The sequence below is a fragment of the Amblyraja radiata genome, chromosome 16 (assembly GCF_010909765.2).
Source record: "Amblyraja radiata isolate CabotCenter1 chromosome 16, sAmbRad1.1.pri, whole genome shotgun sequence".
Classification (NCBI taxonomy): domain Eukaryota; kingdom Metazoa; phylum Chordata; class Chondrichthyes; order Rajiformes; family Rajidae; genus Amblyraja; species Amblyraja radiata.
Genome location: NC_045971.1, coordinates 24,641,792 through 24,663,558, shown reverse-complemented (window position 1 = coordinate 24,663,558; position 21,767 = coordinate 24,641,792). Strand labels below are relative to the sequence as shown.

The 21,767-nt window shown below is 39.7% G+C and overlaps 1 protein-coding gene across 2 annotated transcripts in view; it reads left to right on the top strand.

Moving 5' to 3' along the window:
* The window catches only part of kat7 (lysine acetyltransferase 7), a 78,446-nt gene that overhangs the window by 14,971 nt on the left and 41,708 nt on the right, over positions 1–21,767 (top strand). For both annotated transcript variants that reach the window (XM_033035343.1, XM_033035344.1), the window contains exons 2-6: positions 1,583–1,646; positions 9,124–9,271; positions 11,778–11,954; positions 15,873–16,112; positions 20,983–21,065. In XM_033035343.1, the coding sequence (XP_032891234.1) occupies positions 1,623–1,646; positions 9,124–9,271; positions 11,778–11,954; positions 15,873–16,112; positions 20,983–21,065 (672 nt within the window). In that variant the 5' untranslated portion in view covers positions 1,583–1,622. The remainder of the gene's footprint in view (positions 1–1,582; positions 1,647–9,123; positions 9,272–11,777; positions 11,955–15,872; positions 16,113–20,982; positions 21,066–21,767) is intronic.

The following is a 21,767-nucleotide window of genomic DNA, read 5'->3' as shown; positions in this document are numbered from 1 at the left end:
TATCAGCCATGAACATTTTGAATGGCGGTACTGGCTCGAAGGGCCGAATGGCCTACTCCAACACCTATTTTCTATGTTTCTATCAGTTATTGCACTTTCTTGCACGAGCGTACAAATTTCCAAAATTAGTTATTTCTGTCCTTTTGGTTTGTTTCTGTATCTATATTCAAGGTTACACGTCTTTGTCCCAGTTACCAGTAAGCAAAATTCCTCTGTCATCTTTATAAGTATGTTGTAGGCCTATCCATTTATGGAAATTTCATTGACATACCTCGAAAGTTAGCCAACCAGATATCTCGATGTTCCATGTTTATGTTGTTGCTTCCACAAATTCTCACGATAACGCTGCCACAAGATCCCTGGGGAATCTGAGCTTAATACTAACACGACTTGGAATTATACATTGTTCAGCAATCTATCCAGAAAAATGTTGTTTCCTTGAGTTTTCAATCCACATAAAATGCTGTTAGCTTTGATCATATTTCACTAAATAGTAATGAACGATTACATTACATTAAAAAAACCTCCACCTTGTAACTTTCCCTTTAGTGTAATTTAATCTCTGGAGGTTGAATTTATGATTAGTTGTGGCATTAAATGATACTCATTTTATAAATAACCATTTGGATGATGTGCCAAAGCATTGAAATCTGTAAATTGTCTCCTAGTGTGTTGGGAGTGGATGAGAAAGTGGGATAACATAGAACTAATGTGAAGGGGCGATCGATGGTCGGTCTGGACTTGAGCCAAAGGGCTTGTTTACATGTTATATCTATCAATTAATCGATCAAAATGAATGATATGGAATCTTTTTTTTCTGAGGGGGGGGGGGATGTGTAATTCATGTAATATTGTTTCTTATATACGAGTTCCTGCGTGAGAGTATTCATTTAATTGACAGATCTTAGTAAGTTTTCGCAGGTGACTTTGCGTGTGGGAGCAGTAATAACAAAAGTTAGGATCTGTTATTAGGAATGTAGTATTAGGACTGTTTGAAAAGGGCAAATGGTGAATGGCCTGTTAAAGACCAGAAGAAAAACATCAAAAATAATTTGATTGTTTACAGATAATAATCCAGAATTAACATGGTTATCAAAGTTAAATACTCTTTGGCATTGATTCTGGTCCTGAAAAAGAATTGCAGTACCTATCCTTTGTATAATGGGATCCCAGTCCCAATCAGAATGAGTTCAGTGCTTTCTTGAAGGAATTTGATGAAACTCTGAACCTATTCCAGAGTCCTCTTGTTTTCTAGGAATGGAATTTGTGGCATGATTTCTAACCCGTATCTTGAATTATATGTTGAAATATGACCAATTGATTCCCCTCACTTAGTCTGAAGAAGGGTCTCGACCTGAAACGTCACCCATTCCTTCTCTCCAGAGATGCTGCTTGTCCAGCATTTTGTTACTGCCCCCTCACTTAGTTCTCTACTTAAAATATGTTCTCATCATCACTACGGTCAATTAACCTACCGTCTACTCCTCTAGTGTTTGTATGTCAATGCAGAGTTGGGAACCAAAGAATGAATAGGGCATGTTCTCACTGTTTCAGTCATACCATGCTGATTGTGTTTCCTCAGGAGGCATCCTAACAAGGTGAAGTGGAGGCCTAGTGAGTAAATGGACAGTGATCGACGGAGACAGGTATGGACATTATGACTATATGTTTGGGGAAAGGGGTAACAGTGTGATTAACCCATTAACAATAAGTAGTAAAGGAATTAAATGTTACGTTTTTGAAAAGAGTAATTTGGAAATGGGACTTTTAATATTTACTTTTAAATTGACAGGATAAAATAAATGCCAAAAGAGATTACAAAATGCTTCCTCATGTTTAGGATGGTGCTTTCTGTTTGAATATCGGGCTAAATGTCTTTGGATTGAGAATTAGTTGTAAATCCTTTGTACAACCCCTCATCGTTGAGATAATTGAAACACATTGCTTTATCCTCTTTGAGGCTATGGCAATCTCTCTAAATAGTCCTGCTCTGTAACCAGTGTTTTATAGTTTAATATGCTTTGTGATTGGCGTCCTTGATTAACCTTGCCTTTCCAGGGATTTGCATGATTTTAGCTGCCCATTTTACCAATCCACATTCGGCAGTTTTGTGTTACCAGCAAACTTTGACAATTTTCCTTTAGTACCACTACTTCAGTCACCGATGTACTTCAAAAGCAACTGTGAAACAAGTGCAGATCCCTACGGATACCAATTCCCTCATATTTGATATGCAGCCATTTATCACTTCTGTTGCTTCTGATGCTTACCCAATTGCTAGTTTCATGGGCTTCTATATTGCTACCAAATCTGTTATCCACACTTTATCCAACATCTTTTGAAAGTCTTCTTATACAATATCATTTGCACCACCCACAAAGTCCTTTCAGAATACACAATTGAATTTGTTGACCACAATATTTCTCCAAACTTGGCTATCCTTTATTAATTTATTCTACCAATCTAGCTATCTATATACTTTAAAAACTCTGTGTGTGTGTGTGGGTGGGTATACGGCATTTTGCCTTTGAAACGTATTTCCTCGAAAACCTGACGCAAAAACGCAGAGATTTTTACAATTTCGGTAGGGATTTATCTTGAGTTCAGAAATCCACTCCTTGGTCAATTATTTCCCCAGATTTTTGAATAAAATTGATCACAAAACTCACCTAAAAAAATATATAATCGACGCTTGAGCTGCTGACGTCACAAAGGGGGGGAAGGGGGGGGGAAGGAAAGGGGAGGGGGGGGGGGAAGAGGGGGGGGGGGGGGGGGGGGGGGGGGGGGAGGCGGGGGGAAGAGGGGAGGGGGAGAGGTGGGGAGCAGGGACGGGGAGGGAGGGTGGAGGGAGGGAAGGGGGTAGGGGTGTGTGGAGGGGAGGGGGTTTAGGGGAGGAATGGTGGGGGAGGGGGGGGAGAAAAAGAGGGGAGAGAGAGGGGGGGAGGGGGGAGGGGGGGACGGGAAAAATCCTCGGCACACACACGGCGGAGGGGGGCTCTGAGCAAGGTGGCCAAAAATGACGGCCGTAGGTGGCGGCGTTCTATCGGAAATCGCAGCACAGATGCCCAAAACCGGTCAAGAACAGACTTTTAGTAATATAGATAATGCAAAAAAAATCTATTCATTGTATTTTGTGAACCAGGAAGAGGCAAAGAAAAGAACATATATATTGCTTCCACTATAATCATTCTGAGTTGAAGTTTATGACCTGCTTGCATGATGGAACTTAGGCATTGCTTGCCACGGTGATGTGATTTTTGGTGTAAGGAAATACTAAGCAGATCATTCAGCAACTAATGCAAAAGAAACTGGGTTAATATTGAACTGTCATTGAACTGAAATGTTATTCCAAGTTCCCTCTCCCCAGCTATGGCCTGATGTGCTGAGTTTTACTAGCATTCTCCTTTAGATTTTTCTGAAGTATCCATCTATTCTTTTACCATCTTTGTTTACGCTTCCAGATTTATTGAACATATTCTTGTGACTTCTTCTTTTGTAATATTTCAATTCCTTAGGAACAGGAATAAGCCAGTCATCTCACACAGTCCTGCCATTCAGCTGGCTGATTTAAGTATCAACACTTTTTTTCCTCGTTCCCTTGTTATTGGTTCAAGTCTTATACCAGAGATTTGAGCATGAAAAATATAGGTTGACATTTCAGTACAGTGCTGAGGGTGTGTGGCACAATTGAAGATGTTGCCTTTTTTCTAAATGAAATTATTTGACAAATTCCCCAGATTATCTCAAGTGGAAGTTAAAGATTATTTTGTAATAATCTTTAACTTATTGTCCAAGATTCCTTTGAACCTTGGACAATATTTATTTCTCACATATTACAAAACAAACAGATTATTTGATAATTATCAGATTTTGGTGTAAACATGCTTTGGGCAAATTGTCAAGTTTTGTTCATCGGTTATGACAGAAGTACCCTAATTGTTTGCAGCACGTTTTGTGATATCCTGAAAAAGGTGTGAAAGCATTATACAAATGCAAGAAACAAACAGCAGTCTAACCATCTAATTTGTTTAATCATCTTTTACACCCATGATTATTAAAATTTAATGGATTTCTTATTTTAAAATAGTGCACCAAGCAAGCATCTATTGCTTTTTATGAGGGAATGATGAAGCTTTAAGCCCCTGTTCCAATTACGTGTGCTTGGCACGCTAATTACGCGCCCTCGTGGTCGCGTCGAGACGCGACGGTCCCGCGAAGGTCGCGCGCTACTTCATGCGTTCGCACAGCCGTCTGGAGCGCATGACGTCATTTGAAGATGGACACAAAATGCAGGAGTAACACAGCGGGACCGGCAGCATCTCTGGAGAGAAGCAATGGGTAATGTTTCGGGTCGAGATTCTTCTTCAGTCTGAAAGACGGGTCTTGACACGAAACGTCATCCATTCCTTCCCTCTATAGATGCTGTCGGTCCCGCTGAGTTACTCCTGCATTTTGTGTCTATCTTCAATTTTCTTGGCCCTGCTCTGGGAGTAGGAGTGGGGGCGGATCCGGACTGCAACGGCTGTGAGCCCCAGGCTGAGTTCGACGATCATTTGCCTGCTTCTGCTGCTGTTGGAGGTGAGACGTTGTGTCACGCCAGGGTCTTGGGCCTGTCCCACTTTGGTCGTCAGTTACGCGACAGGCTGGTGGCGCGCGAAGATTTCGTTTGCTACAAAATTTCAGAGCCCTGCACGAAATCGCGCACAACTCCATACCCCTCCGCGCTTCTCCGTGGAACCGCCCCCGCGCGGCCACACAATGCCCGTGCGCCTCAACACTACGACGATGTCGCGATATTTGTGTGCCAAGGACACGTAAGTGGGACAGGGCCTTTAGTACCATTAGTGATACTGTTTTCCAACCAAGTCTTGCTCTGATTTCGACCACCATTTTTTTATTTATTCTATCAATTCTTTTGGATGTTCTGGAATCCTCAATCAATTCTAGTTTTTGAATCTCCTCAAACCTTTCGACAGCCATTGACGTTGCTGCACGTAATATCAAAGTGTTCTTTTTGTACAGTAATGCCCAGAAATGTGGAACAGGGAGATTACCCAGCAGAAAAAGTACAACTTTCTCCCCCTTTTTTTTAAACTCCTTTGATTGTTGTCTTTTTTTTTTTGTCTCTATCCACTTAGTAAGCTGTTTAAATGAATCCCAATTCATGTAGGATTTTTATTGATCCTTTTTTTTTTATTGGATGTTGCTAGCTTTTTATCCTTTAAAAAAAAGAAAATACAGTGCTATTAGTTTTGGGTGAAAATAGGTAACCTTGCAATCAACTCTACACGGTGGTGTGCATGCAAGTATTTATCTGCCTCTTTTTAATTTCATGTTCTATTCCATAAGTTTGCGTATTAATTCTTGCTATTTTATTAACCGTCTCATCTTCTAATCTTGATTGTGATCCAGTTATTTCAGCCTCATACTAACTGACAAACAGCATTGCATACAGCTCGTAAAAAAATGAAAAATAACATACATTCAGGCTCTTCTTAATTGGCTTAAATTGAGGGAGGGGGCAGATAATTGAGGGAGGGGGCAGATAATTTTCTTCAGTGCAATCATTTGAAAACACATTGCATGACTGTTAATGGTGGTGATTGCTTGAATTTAAAAAAAACATGAGATTTTGATTGGAGCTCAAAACTACAGATGTGTCTTTTTTGCAGGCCTTTTTTCTCCCTATAAGAATGCAAGATTGCCATATTTCTGAGTAGGGGTTTTCTCTCCTTGTTAAACCTGTCAGCTTATTCTTGATTATTTTTCTTTTGTTTGTTCTGCATGTAATCTTTGCAAGTTAATAGTGGAAATGAATGTGTTGTTTAACTGGGAAGCCGGGCGAGGAAAAGAAAGATGAGAAACAAAGCATTGAATTTGCTTAATACTTTATGCAAAGGCTGATTTTTTTTCCACATGGTGTGCATGCAGGGTTGTTAAAAAAATTTGATTTAAGAGAAATAATTTTAGGAACTATTTCTGATGCAAAAATATATATATATTTTGTGTTGGTGCCTTGATGACACCTTTTGGAAATTAAACGAGCCTGCAGGATAATTTGTGTTTCACTATTAACTAATTTAATTGGATATTTAGCCAGACCAACCCTAACCATTTTATGAATAATTGCCTGGAAAAGTATGATTGATAGACAGGAAATATACTCTACTAAATGGTCAGATTTTCATTTTCCATTGCTCTCCAGGGAAAACTTCTATATGGTGATCAGATCACTGTGCGAAGGAGGATCGCTTGGTATCAATTGACAAATTATCTTTTGCATAATTCCATGCTGCTTCCATATTTACGATATGATATAACTTTATTTATCCCAGGAGGGTAATTGGCCTCCTGGGATAACAGTCATAAAACACAAGATACATGAAACAAGGAATTAAAGTGATGAGTGGAAAGGATTGGGGGATGTGCAAAGATTGGGGAGGGGGGGGGAGAGGGAATTCAGTCAACCCACGACAGAAGGGGTAGGAGTTGTATAGTTTGATAGCCACAGGGAATTGTAGCCACAGCAACAGAACATTTCTGATAGTTCTTATCCCTACCAACAATTTATGCCTTTCTTTCACCATAGACTTTGTGTCTTCCATTTCGCTCAGCTTTAGTATTAACCTTGTTTCTCAATTAATGCATTTTAAATTTCATCATCACTTCATGCCAATCTTGTTCTGTCTTGAAGTGGAACATTTATTATCAGCTTTATCTATAGGTGTTCTGCAACGTTTAGGTGGATTGACTGGCTAATTTATCAATATTTCTGGGATACTTCCAGAATGCATAATCTGGGAAGTTTACAATGGAAAAAGTGTTTTTTATTGTGTCAATTTTCTCTGCTTTGATTTGTTTAATGAGCTATCCTCCTTTCTGGCCTCTTGATCTGATGCTGCTGGACAGCTCTTGACACCTGCTGTAATCTGTCATTAATTTCCTGTGTGGCTCACTGTTGTAATTAGGCTATTTAACCGCGGATGGATAATGGCCAAGTGATTGGTCAAATAAGCTAATAAATGCTGCAACTGCATATCAGCAGTGTACATGGACATGGTCAATCTCTTCAGGGCACAGGTTAATGATCTAGTGAATGGGAAGTATTGGATATTTTACAGTGGGATAGATAATTGAGCGAGTTAACTTGCACATCAGGAGAAGTGTTGGGAGGAACCGTGTTCAAATGTGTCAAACGCTTAGAACTTCAGCTAGGAAGATGAGATGGGATAGATAATAATGGGAATGTGTTGCCCTCATCAAATGGAGGACAGCAGTACTGATAAACAGAAGAGTGTCTATTTTTGTTTCTAGTATAAACATCAAGATTTCCAGGGTCAGGTAGAACTTTGGTTAAATGTGCAATGAAGCTAATGTTTTCACTGCTGCAACAGCTTCTCTTTGAATGATCAACAGGACATTCCCTGCTGTGCAACACTAAACCATAGGATTTTCATTACATGGGCTTTTTAAGCAGATTTGCCAATATGTGTCAAATTATGACCGACATCCACTATAAACCCACTGACTCCCATGGCTATCTGGACTACACTTCTTCCCACCCTGCCTCCTGTAAGGACTCCATCCCCTACTCCCAATTCCTCCGCCTACGCCACATCTGCTCCCAGGATGAGGCGTTCGACACCAGGGCATCTGAAATGTCCTCATTCTTCAGGGAACAGGGGTTCCCCTCCCCCCACCATAGATGAGGCTCGCACCAGGGTCTCTTCCATACCCCGCAACACTGCCCTCTCTCCCCATTCCCGCACTCGCAACAAGGGCAGAGTCCCCCTAGTCCTCACCTTTCACCCCACCAGCCGTCACATACAACAAATAATCCTCCGTCATTTTCGCCACCTCCAACGTGACCCCACCACTCACCACATCTTCCCATCTCCCCCCATGTCTGCCTTCCGCAAAGACCGCTCCTTCCGCAACTCCCTTGTCTATTCTTCCCTTCCCTCCCGTACCACCCCCTCCCCGGGCACTTTCCGTTGCAACCGCAAGAAATGCAACACCTGGCCCTTTACCTCCCCCCTCGACTCCATTCAAGCAGTCGTTCCAGGTGCGACAGAGGTTCACCTGTATCTCCAACCTCATCTACTGCATCCGCTGCTCTAGATGTCAGCTGATCTACATCGGTGAGTCAAAGCGGAGGTTGGGCGATCGTTTCGCTGAACACCTCCGCTCGGTCCGCAAGAACCTACCTGACCTCCCGGTGGCTCAGCACTTCAACTCCCCCTCCCATTCCCAATCCAACCTCTCTGTCCTGGGTCTCCTCCATTGTCAGAGTGAGCAACACCGGAAATTGGAGGAACAGCACCACATATTCCGCTTGGAGAGTCTGCATCCTGCGGGCATGAACATTGAATTCTCCCAATTTTGTTAGCCCTTGCTGTCTCCTCCCCTTCCTCAGCCCTCGTGCTGTCTCCTCCCATCCCTCAGCCCTCGGGCTCCTCCTCCTCCTTTTTCCTTCCTTCTCCCCGCCACCCCTAATCAGTCTGAAGAAGGGTTTTGGCCCGAAACGTTACCTATTTCCTTCGCTCCATAGATGCTACTGCACCCGCTGAGTTTCTCCAGCATTTTTGTGTACCTTTGTGTCAAATTATAGATAGTTTTATGATGTATACTGATTACCAAAGAACCTATAGCAAGCAAGATAGATCACTTGACGAAAAAGACGTAGTACGGTCATGGGCAGATTCATGGGTATTTTTCAGCCCCATTTCCGTAACCGGATTCCGTCTCCGCACCAAAGATCCCATAGCGGACAAAGATAACTAGTGCGGAGACGGATTGCATTTAGAAGGAGTGATCTATCTTGCTCCGCTATAGGATCTTTGCTGATTGCAAGTAAGTGATTTGAGATGCTAATTTAATGTTGAATGATAAAAAGAGCTAAAGTAAAAATGTTAGCTGATTATTTGGTGGTCGATTGCACCTTTGGACAATAAAACCACAAGACTTGCACATTATCGTTGTTGCACCAACTTTAAAAGGAATATTGATTGATCCTGTCAAAATGTTACCTTTTCAATAGTTAACCATTTCTTAAGAGACTAAATGTATGTCAATGGTGTATTCTGGGGTTTTAAAGTTGACCTGTTGTATATTCTGTTTCAGCGCCAGGCAGGTAGCAGCTCTGACGGCACCGAAGATTCAGACTTTTCCGCTGACCTGGATCATACGGACAGTTCCGAGAGTGATGGACAGCCACGCAGATCTACCAGATTAACCAGGTCTTCATTACGGAATAGCCAGAGTTCTCAAGGTATTACTGCAAGATATCAGGAGGAAAATTAATTAAGATTCACTGCAAAGAAAACGGTTTGATGATCACTTTTTCCATGCTGGCCAACAATGAACTGTTTGGGCTAATCAGTTTTCAATATGTAGTCTTGTCAACTTTGACATTAAAAAACGTGTTTTATCATGCGCTTGAAGTATGAGAGGTTCTATATTGAGCATCTTTTCAAGAAAAGGATTCCAGGCCACACCAACGTTTGCCTGGAAATATTTATTTCTCGACTGCATTCTAATCCTACTTAAAGTAATCTGTAGTATGACTTCTGGCACATGGGGCAGTGCCAAATGTAGTCTCTTCTAAATTTGCTAACCTTTTTGACCATGGGTCGCAAATAATACAGCTGTACATGTTTCAAATAACAAATCTCTCCTGACCTTGTGCGTTTAATCTACATCTTTCCAAATGACAATCCCTTAGAACTTGGTTCAGTAATTTTCCCATCACCGATGTTATGCTGATTAACCTTTAATTGTTCAGTCAACTGCATTCTTTTTAAACAATGGAGCTCTTTTAATGCTTTTAAATTCCTCCAGACACATACTTATAGGTTGGAACAGTGGAGTAGAATAGACTAGTAGAGTTGCTGTCTCACAGCGCCGGATACCTAGATTAAATCCTGACATTGGGTGCTGTGTCTGTGGAGTTTGCACAATCTCCCTGCATGTGAGTTTAATCCTGGTGTTCCAGATTCCTCCCACTTCCGTAAGACATGCTGATGGGTATGTTAGTCAAAGTATCAAAGTATTTGTTGCCTTGTAGTCATACATATAATAAAATAACAAAACACACAATAAACACAAATTTAACATCCACCACAGTGAGTTCACCAGACACCTCCTCACTGTGATGGAAGGCAAAAATCTTAAAGTCCTTGTCTCTTCCCTCCTTGTTCTCCCACCATCTATATGTATTGCCTTTGGTTTCAGCTAACTCAGTCTTGGTCTGTTCTCATTTCTTTGAAATTGGGTTTCTCCAATTGTTGAAAAAAACGAATGAACTTTTGGGTAATTCATAATATCAAGTGTTTTGAAGCATTTTATTGTGTTCCTGTTTAAGAGACTGACATAATTAGAATTAAGCGAATAATTAATTACGAGGTTCAAGGTGCAGCACAGAATGAGTTATTGGGATCGTTACATAGTAATGATGGGATTGATATGTGCATCATTTCCATAAAAATTAATCTTGCAATACATTGTTTGTGTGCAGTTCCACAACTGACTTTCTGAAGTTCAATACTTTTTAAATATACATTGAAGATTTTTGTTCCATTGTTTACATTGAGATTATTGGAAGTTTTTGAACAGAGCAGAAAATAATACATTTGTGGAGAAAACAAAATGCTGGAGTAACTCAGCAGATCAGGCAGTGTCACTGGAGAACATGGATAAGTGATGGTTAGGTCGTGCCTCGCCCCGAAAAGGGTCTTGACCTATAACGTCGCCTATCCATGTCCTCCGGAAATGATGCCTGACCATCTGACTTACTCCAGCACTTTCTATTCCAGCACCTGCACTTGCTTGTTTAGACAGTTGTGGATGTTGACATTATCCTCAAAAAAGATGAAATGCAGCAACCCTCACGGAAAACAAGTAGCAGATTTTCAAAGTATAGAGCTTTGATAACTTCGGCACAAATTGTGCTAGTAATCACATTAAATAGTAAACATATTAAAAACATTACTTTGACTGATTAATAATTGTAACAAAAGCTGAAACGCGATATACTACATGCCATCCCCAGGTTATGAACACCAAACTTCTAGACATCGCTACATATGAGCGAGCTCCCATATTATTGAATTCAAAAGTCTGACATACATGCATACATTGGCTTCTAAGAACAGCAGAACTAGTTTCCTCTCCCCACTTTTAGATTTTCTTTCTCATTTGTCATCTGATGCCATTCATTACAATACTATGCCGGTACAGTTACCATATCAAATGTTTTTAATATATTTTTCAACTTGTTGCTTATGAACCTCTGTAAAAAATGAAATTTATTTGTTACTTGGGGATGGCCTCTGTTATAAATAACATTTTGCATATATAAAATATATATAACAAGTGCTGGAATTTCACTGTGTGTAAGAGTGAATGATCATCAAAAATGGTCTTGTGCTGATAATTTGACTTTCAAAGTTGTGCTTAGTAATTGTTTGTTAAATTAAATAAATAGGATAAATCTCGGCATTTTCTTGTGTGTTCTGGTCTGCATAAGCTCAGTTACCTGATTCCTTTACTCTGAACCTGTTCTCAAATTGGTTGATCCAAATTTAAATTGAGTACCTCAATTAAAACTGGTTGTATGGTTAAAATTTCAAAGGGTTTTAAGAAAATAAACAATGCAATGCATATTAAGCATCAAATTATATTACTTTATTTTAAATTCAATTTAACAAGGGTTGGTTGTAGTTTGTTTCTCTAAGTCAAATGTTGTTGATCTGATTTTAGCCTCAAACTTTTGACAGATTCCAGTCCAGTGCGCCAGATAACTTCATATGCTTCAGATGAGCCTGCTTATGCCACAAGAAGAGTGACACGCAGCCAACAACAGACCACTCCAGTCACACCGAAGAAATATCCTCTGCGACAGACCCGCTCCTCTGGATCAGAAACAGAACATCCTGTCGAGTTTTCCGACAAAGGTAAAATCATTGATGACTTTAGAGCTTGTAGCCACCACCTGCCAGTTTCCTCATGGTAGACCTTTGGGTCCCCTACCATCATCTCCACTACCCCCTACTGGCACACGGAGTTCCCTCTTGGAATGTATCTTGTTTATCAGGATTGTCACATACCTTTGAGTGTATAGGAGAGCCATCTCCCTAAACCCTGTCATCGCCGTGGGAGACAGTGTGTGATGATGAAGATTGTTCCTTTAACTCCTCTGCTGTGTTGAATTGACTGAGCTCCAGCAAGGAATCGTGTTAAGTTCTATTTTTAGCCTTGCCTCTGAGTATAAATCACTTTTGTGCTGTTTCCCAATGGATTTTAGCCATTTTTGTGATTTTTTTTGTTTGTGGAGTACTCGTTTAATGTTAATGACACTATATTTTAGCAGTTTAGATATAAATAAATAAACTATTTTTAGAAAAGTAATTTCATTAATTTTTCATTTCCATATTTTTTCTTAAATTACGTGCTGGTATCTAATTTATTTTTAAATATAACCACCTTAAATATTTCCTCTTTATAGCATGCGTATTTTACACACAATCAGAAAGAAGACCATACAGCTATAGTAAAATTAATTATTTTGGTTATTTGTTCATAAAACTAAATTTTTATTGTGATGGTTAATTTGATATACAAGGTTGGGCTGGGTGGGAAAGAGGGATCTAAAGGGGCTTGAGTTATTTACAATTCCAGCAAAATATTACGCGATTTGAAAGTTTGTAAAAAAATTAGAACGCCTATCAATCATCCAATTTTTGAATTGTAGGTGACAATGATTAATATTCCGTTAAAATAGTTTGTCCGCTCCACCTATATCTGATTTGTGTCTCTGCTCATATTATAGATTGATTGAAATAGTTCAGTTGCGATCCAGCTTTTTAAATCAAGGCCACGCAGTGAGATAACAAGCTTCTTTTTTTGTATTGTAACGTCAATGAGAAAAGATTCCATCTATTCAGTTGCCAACAAATTCAGATCCTACTATTGCTGAGATTTTACGTGGCTTATCTGGGAGCTGTGAATTTATCTGAAGGGTCACCATGCTTGTGCTGTAGCTGCTTTTAAGTTCTTTCATGCTTTCATTGAAGCTTGTTTATATAGCTTATTGTTCTGTCCACAGCAGACATGTGTCCTGCGCTTGTATTGAACACAAAAGGAGGTTTACGGTGTCATGGTAACCATATTTGTCTGAGTCTTCTCATTCACTCTACATCATGTTTATTTGGAAATGCTATGTTCGTGCTATAGTTTCCCTGATTGCCACGCATTATCCAAGCCTCTGGTGCAATTAGATTTTAAAATGTGTCTATTGTGTTTCTTCATGTTAATAATGAACTCTGGAAAAAGCAAATGGTCTGCTTGAAACATGCCAAAAAGTTGAAACAGACTTCACTCTACATGCTGTAAAATCCATTTAAATAACCTGGTCAAACTAATGTTCTTACCCACTGAAGCATGGATGAACCATACAGATGTTGATGCTAAAAGCAGTACATTAAATAAATGATGAAACAAAGAACTGCAGATGCTGGTTTACACAAAATTACACAAAGTGCTGTAGTGACTCAGTGAGTCAGGCATCTCTAGAAAACATGGCTAGATGTTTTGGGTCTGAACATTTTTTTAGACCGATTGTGGGGGCGGTGGAGAGAGCTAGAAGAGAGGAGAAGCAGGACAAAGTGTGGCAGCTGATAGACACAGGAAAAGGGGTCTTTGTTTCAACCATCTGCCTCTCAAAACCCCCCCTTCGCCTGTGTCTACCTACCACCTTCCAGTCTGAAGAAGAATCCGTACCCGAAACGTCACCTATCCATGTTCTGCAAAGATGATGCCTGACCCGCTGGGTTACTCCAGCACTGTGCATCCTATTGAATAAATGATCATGGCTTTTAAAATTGAGAAACCCAAAGGGAGAGAAAATTAAAGAAATCTGCACAAATTCATTGGTAATGATTTTCAAGGACACAGAGAATTATTGCCCAATAGAATTTGAATCGAGCAAAAAAAAAAACTAGTCATGATTCCAGCAGTAAATTGATAATGTCCTTTAAAATGTAATTGCCAGGAGGGTTGTTTTCTGAATTTGGCCTACGGACTGTTCATTTGAAAATAATTTGTGGGTTTGATGTAACTTAACAAAGTTATCTCCAAGTCTGTTGAATTCTTCATTCATTTAAGTCTAGAATTTCAGGACCTCTTGTGATTTCCATATTGTTGTCTAACGTACTTCGGTCCTGTGGAACATCTTGAATATCTTGGGAAGATTTCCTCCTGTGGGGGGAAAACAACCATTTCTGCTCTAGTATTAACTAATCACTTCTTCATTGCTCCTCATCCTTGCATTTTCAGCTCCATTCACCACATGACAGCAATTCGATTTTAAATTGATCAAATCTTTTTTCAAATTGTATGTCATCAATAACTCCTAGTGATGAGTCCTCACAGTGTTATCAATAAATGAGCAATTCTCTTTAAATGGGTCTGAAGAAGGGTTCCAACCCGAAATGTCACCCAGCCTTTCTCCAGAGATGCTGTCTGGCCCACTGAATTACTCCAGCACTTTGTGTCTATCTTTGAGATGTCTTCCTCATTTTACTTCTTCAAAGGCATAGACAAATCGCCATGCTTTTCTGTGTCAGAGTTTCCATTTTGATTAGTTTGATCAAAAATCCAGTTACCAACCTGAAGATTCTTGGTGTATGTGTGTGCATATGGAGGAAGGCTATGGGACATAACGGAATAACTTTAAACCGTGCACTGCTTGAATTGATTTAGCCTGCACAAAATTACTGCACCACATGGGTCTTGAATTGTGTGGATATTATAGCTTGAAGCAAGTCTTAACTCACGAATTGAGGCCTGCTTTGATGTTACTTGAAGGGGTCCTGACTGCCGGATATTACCAAGGTCTTCATTTCTGGTGATCACAGTCATGGTCCCTACCATAAACTCCTGGGACTGTCACCCCAAACCAAACTCTGGTGGCTTATTCGTTTCGTATGTAACCCCCATTTGGAAAGGTAGAAGGAATTCACTAGATGAAAATTATATTTTCTCTCAGTAAGTCTATTTCAATGTGCTTGCTGTCGTGGGTCTTGTACATCGTAGAATTTTGCTTGGGTGAAGCCTCAGACAAAATACAGGTTCTATGCACAAAATATTTTTTAAATGATGTTACAATTCAGGACATTGTGTGCCTCATATCAGCCACACTTGCCAAAACATTCATTGTTTCCTCTATCTCAACACTTTCAAAGTCTCAGTTCTTTTAGTCTTCCCTAAAATGTGAATGAAATTTCCAAACTAGGAATGTTAGATGAAAATTACGTTGTACATTTCGTTGTACATTTACAATTTCGTTGTACATGGTTCATGTTACAATGACAATAAAGAAACTATTCTATTCTATTCTATTCTATATTCCACGTAAATTCATGGCTTACAAGCAGAAAATGTTGCTGAAATGATATATACAATCTAGCTTGTGTCAAACTTTTTTATTGAAGCATATTTGTCACTTTCTCTCTCTTAGTGATCCTTTATTGTTCTCTTATCACATTTGTGAGAAACTGCAAAACTACTGCTCTGTTTTTGTTTTACCCTCGCCTTTATAAGAAAAGGCAGTACCTCTCAGTCTCCTGCTTGTGCTTTTTCCAAAGATGTCTACTTGTGGAACGCCTTGCCCCTCTCTCACTATTTCTTCTTTTTAAAGCTTTTAAGTGCAACCTGAATATTCCTACCACATTGACTTTTTTTTTGTACTTTTCGGTCCAGGTAATGTCTTTAAACCGTCATAATTGGGCTGCTCGCACAAGTATTTTTAAGAATTGCTTATGTAAAAATATCAGAGACTGTTTATTAATTTGCACTTTTAAAACTATTTTTAGATACCAAAACTGCAGTCGACCACGATGAATCTCCCCCACGTACTCCTACAGGAAATGCTCCATCGTCTGAGTCTGATATTGATATTTCCAGTCCGAATGCGTCACACGATGAAAGCATTGCAAAAGATGCTTCTATGAAAGACTCTGGAAGTGACCTTTCACACAGGCCAAAGCGCCGGCGTTTTCATGAGAGCTATAATTTCAATATGAAGTGCCCTACTCCAGGCTGTAATTCTTTAGGTAAGGTATTTTTCATTGTTTGTGGAATGTTTAAAGAATATTCTCAATCCATCACACTGAAAACTCTACAAAAGGATACCATAAGAAACTGCAGAAGCGGGAATCTTGAGCAAAACACAATGTTCTGAAGGAACTCATCGGACCCATCTGAAGAAAGATCCTGACCCAAAATGTGACCTGTTCATTCTCTCCATGGGTGCTGCATAACCCTCTGAGTTTCTCTAGTACTTTTTGTTTGCCACAAAAAGACAAAATGGGTTACTGGTGTTTTATCAACAGGCAAGACTTTCTTTTGTGTGACAGAAATCTGCTCCAATTTTACATTTCATTCACAATTCTTCTGCAGTCTTTGAGCAACATAATGTGTTGGCATGTAGCTTGTTCAGAAATATAATGAATAAGTAGTTCAAATTTACTTTACCCATTGCATGGAAGAATAGTTGTGAAATGAAATCCTAGTATCCAGTTATTTCCAATAAAGGATGTTGAGTTGCAAAAGTTAGGATGTATTCTTGATAGTTTTTGCCTTTTATCCAGAGCCAAAAAACGATAATATACATACAAAATATGAATCGAAGGAAGACTTTACCAAGGCGTGAAGCATACAAATGGGATTAGTACAAGTGGGTGCTTGATTTAGATGGCTCTGATTTAGCTCAGATTTACTGAGGCAAGGAGCCTGTTTCTATGGATACCCAAGGCCACTTGTTTCAGCCGGTCTCGAAACCGGGTCATCCTGGAGTGTTAATCTCATTCATTCAATTCGCAAGGTATGATCACTGCATATTTAAAATTCAGCCAATTTATGTTTTTGTGCACTTGCATCGCCCAGCATGTTATTAAGGTTTTCATTTTTTTACTGCAGAGTTCCTTTTCTTGCCACCATCAGCCTGGCCAAATTGCTTTGTTTAATTGTGTCGGAGGAACTGCAGATGCTGGTTTACACTGAAGATGGACACAAAATGCTGGAGTAACTCAGTGGGACAGGCAGCATCTCGGGTTAGAAGAAATGGGTGACATTTTGGGTTGAGACCCTTCTTCAGACCGAAGCCCCGAAATGTTGCCCATTTCTTCTATCCATAGATGCTGCCTGTCCCGCTGAGTTACTCCAGCACTTTGTGTCTGTTTTGTTTAATTAATACGTTTTCTTTGTTACTGTGATTCTCTTTCTTGTTGTCTCCAGCTCATTGAAGTTTGTTCCCTAAAATATTGCATTCTAAAGAATGCTCTAGAATTTCTGACAGTGCCTTTGTGACATTTGTATATATATAGTGCCCTCCATAATGTTTGGGATGAAGACCATTTATTTATTTGCCTCTACTCCACAATTTGAGATTTGTAATAGAAAAAAATCACATGTGGTTAAAATGCACATTGTCAGATTGTATACATTTTGATTTCACCATGTCAAAATTTCAGCTGTGTTTATACACAATACCCCTTTTGTCCCAGCTTCACACGGGAGCACGGGAGGGCTGGACACACACGCACATTGTCATTTCATTTCCAATTAAGCATTGAACTTTCAAGCACAGGCAGGGCAGCAGGCCAAATAACTTGTTGCATTGTCATTAGGGGCTAACAAATCATTTATTGCAAATACATTACAGACTCACAGTTCAGTTTATTCACAGCTTAGAATGAAGTCATGGCCTCTCCCTCACGATCTTGCAGAGTGACTGACTCACGTACAGGCATCCGGGGTTTTATAGTCCTGCCCCCCCCCCCCTCCTCCCTTTCCTGTGAGGGGCGTTACCTTAATCACAGTGATTGACAGGTGAGAGGACCAATCAGCTGATCTCAAGGTTTATTAAACACTCATGACTTTTTTTTATTTTTCATTGATGGGGAAAAATCCTCAGGGCTGGCTCAGCGGAGGAGGACTGTGAGTAAGATGGCCAAACATCACTGATACAGGGTAGCCTTTTTTTCAAAAATCAATATACAGCGCAGACAGGAAGTGGTCAAGATGAGACTTTTAATTATATAGATTTCATGGGACCCATAATGTTTGGAACACATGGCTACAAAGGTGTTTGTAATTGCTCAGGTGTGTTTAATTGCCTCTTTAATGCAGGTATAAGAGAGCTCTCAGCACCTAGTCTTTCTTCCAGTCTTTCCATCACTTTTGGAAACCTTTATTGCTGTTTATCAACATGAGAACCAAATTTGTGCCAATGAAAGTCAAAGAAGCCATTATGAGACTGAGAAACAAAAATATAACTGTTAGAGACATCAGCCAAACCTTAGGCTTACCAAAATCAACTGTTTGGAACATCATTAAGAAGAAAGAGAGCACTGGTGAGCTTACTAACCGCAAAGGGACTGGCAGGCCAAGGAAGACCTCCACAGCTGATGACAGAAGAATTCTCTCTATAATAAAGAAAAATCCCCAAACACCTGTCCGACTGATCAGAAACACTCTTCAGGAGTCAGGTGTGGATTTATCAATGGCCACTGTCCGCAGAAGACTTCATGAACAGAAATACAGAGGCTACGCTGCAAGATGCAAACCACTGGTTAGCCGCAAAAATAGGATGGCCAGGTTACAGTTTGTCAAGAAGTACATAAAAGAGCAACCACAGTTCTGGAAAAAGGTCTTGTGGACAGATGAGACAAAATTTAACTTATATCAAAGTGATGGCAAGAGCAAAGTATAGAGGAGTGAAGGAACTCTCCAAGATCCAAAGCATACCACTTCATCTGTAAAACACAGTGGTGGGAGTGTTATGGCCTGGGCATGTATGCCTGCTGAAGGAACTGGCTCACATCTTCATTGATGATACAAATGCTGGTGGTCGTAGCATGATGAATTCTGCTAGACACCCTATCTGCTCAAGTTCAAACAAATGCCTCAAAAATTACACGGCGGTTCATTCTACAGCAAGACAATGATCCCAAGCATACTGCTAAAGCAACAAAGGAGTTTTTCAAAGCTAAAAAATGGTCAATTCTTGAGTGGCCAAGTTAATCACCCGATCGGAACCCAATTAAGCATGCCTTTTATATGCTGAAGAGAAAACTGAAGGGGACTAGCCCCCAAAACAAGCATAAGCCAAAGATGGCTGTAATGCAGGCCTGGCAGAGCATCACCAGAGAAGACACGTAGCAACTGGCGATGTTCATGAATCGCAGACTCCAAGCAGTCATTGCATGCAAAGAATATGCAACAAAATACTAAACATGACTACTTTCATTTACATGACACTGCTGTGTCCCAAACATTATGGTGCCCTGAAATGGGGGGACTATGTATAAACACTGCTGTAATTTCTACATGGTGAAACCAAAAGGTATAAAAATGGCCTCAATTAAAATCTGACAATGTGCACTTTAACCACATGTCATTTTTTTTTTTTGTATTACAAATCTCAAAATGTGGAGTACAAAGGCAAATAAATAAATGATGGGTCTTTGTTCCAAACATTATGGAGGGCGCTGCATGAGTGAACTCGGTTAATTTGCCTTTCAGCATATTGTGCTCTAATGAGGAGCTCTCACAGAATCAGCCCTCGATAAGAAAGAAATGCAAACGTTGTTGTATGCAATAAAAATATTTAGCCCTGTTTTATCTTTTTGTGCACTAATGGGCCTGTCCCACTTAGGCGATTTTTTAGGCAGCCACAGGCGACTAGTTTGTCGCCACATGTTCGCTGGTGGTTGCTGGGAGTAGTCTCCTCAGTCGCGCAAAAAGTTGTAGCATCTTTCTGGTCGCTAAATTTTCAACATGTTGGAACTTTTTTGGCGACAGTGGGTTTGACGCCAATGAGCGTAGCTTGACTTGGGTGCTGTGGTAGGTTGTCGCCAGGATGACGTAGGTTGTCGCCGGTTTTTCGGTGACCTACAACGACTATGACAGTCGCCGGCCTTTGCTTAAAAAATCGCTACGTGGGACAGGCCCATAAGCCTGAAGTTATATGTGATGATGTATTTAGTGTGAATGATGGCAATGAATTGTATATTTGAAATGGATACAAGTATTCAAAGTATGTTCTCTTTTCCTTTTTACTTGAGTTCTGAAGCAGCAAATCTGTACTAATGTCTATGCTGACACCTAGTGGAACTTCAGCTGAGGTTTCTCCTCAGCTTCTATTAAATGCCAGTTTCTGTAGAATTGTTTATATTTGCCAAAATAACTTCCCACACAAAATTTTCTCCACTGTGCAATCTGGGGGGAGAACTGAATATGATGATTTTAATTTTCCTCTGAACTGTTTTCTTGTTGAGGAATAATTACTGTTTATAGATCCTGATGTAACATTTTCAAATCCTTGAGGTATTACAAATTAATTTGATATAAATAATTCCTTCTGCAATAGAGATATTGTTGTAGGCAAACGTCACAAGTAACATATCAATGTCTCCTAAGTGGCAAAGTAATATGTGATGAGACCATTTGTTTTGGATTGAAGTTGAGAGAGTTCATACTAAGAATACCTTTAGATTTCAAGTACAATCAGGACTTTTTACAACCATTTCAAGCCTCAGATGGAACTTGATTGGATATAGCTCCCAAAAGATGACGCATTGAACTTTGCATCACGTGGAGATGTTAGTCTAGATTATATGCTTGAATCTTGTGATGGCCTTGCAGCCAGTGATTTGGTTAAGAATATAATGTTTAAACAAGCTGAAAGTTAGAAAGCAATAGATAAAAGGGGAAAAGTTCAATTTCCTTTCTGTTTTGGATGAAAATTTGCATTGGTAATTTGAAACTGAGAACATACCTGATATAACTATCTGATGCACATTATAATTTGAATTGAGATGTGATTTTAATACGTTTACAGGTGAATTTAAGCTCTGACTATATCTGTTAAAATGTGTTTTGAAATATATTCTGACATGTAGTTCATTTGGTTAAATATAGGTCACTTGACTGGAAAACATGAAAGACATTTCTCTATATCTGGCTGTCCATTGTACCATAATCTATCTGCAGATGAATGTAAGGTAATGTACATTATATATGATGCTGCTCTATATAAGTATACAGATACCAATTCTGCGAAAAATAATACTACATTTTTGTTAGATGGCAAAGGGGATAGAGTGATGAGACCATTCATCACCATGCCTTTTTGAAGTTATTTTATTGCTCTGCTTTTAGATTTCCTTATGATCATATTTAGCCTGGCTTAATGGCTGACACAATTTAAACAAAAAATCCCTGGGTTTTAAGAAGTCTAGTAATTAGTTGCAGTTTTGGACAGGTGTATTTCTTTCAAAATACACCACCTTTCAAGCATATTTATTGTGTATGATATTTGAATTTACGTTAGTTTAGTTTACTGACACAGCGCAGAAACAGGCCCTTCGGCCCACCGAGTCTGTGCCAACCTGCGATCCCTGTATCCTACAGGAACAATTTTTATCGAAGCCAATTAACCTACAAACCTGTATGTCTTTGGAGTGTTGTAGGAAACCAGAGCACCCGGGGAATCCCCACGCGGTCACTGGGTGAACATACTAACTTTGTACAGACGGCACCTGTAGTCGGGATCAATCCCGGGTCTCTGGCGCTGTAAGGCAGCAACTCTACTGCTGCGCCACCATGCTGCCCTAATGTTATGGAACATATTCCAACTTGTGTTATAAATGCATTGTTGTAACGAATGATATGAGCATTCATTCTTCGGTTCTGCTAAACTGCTC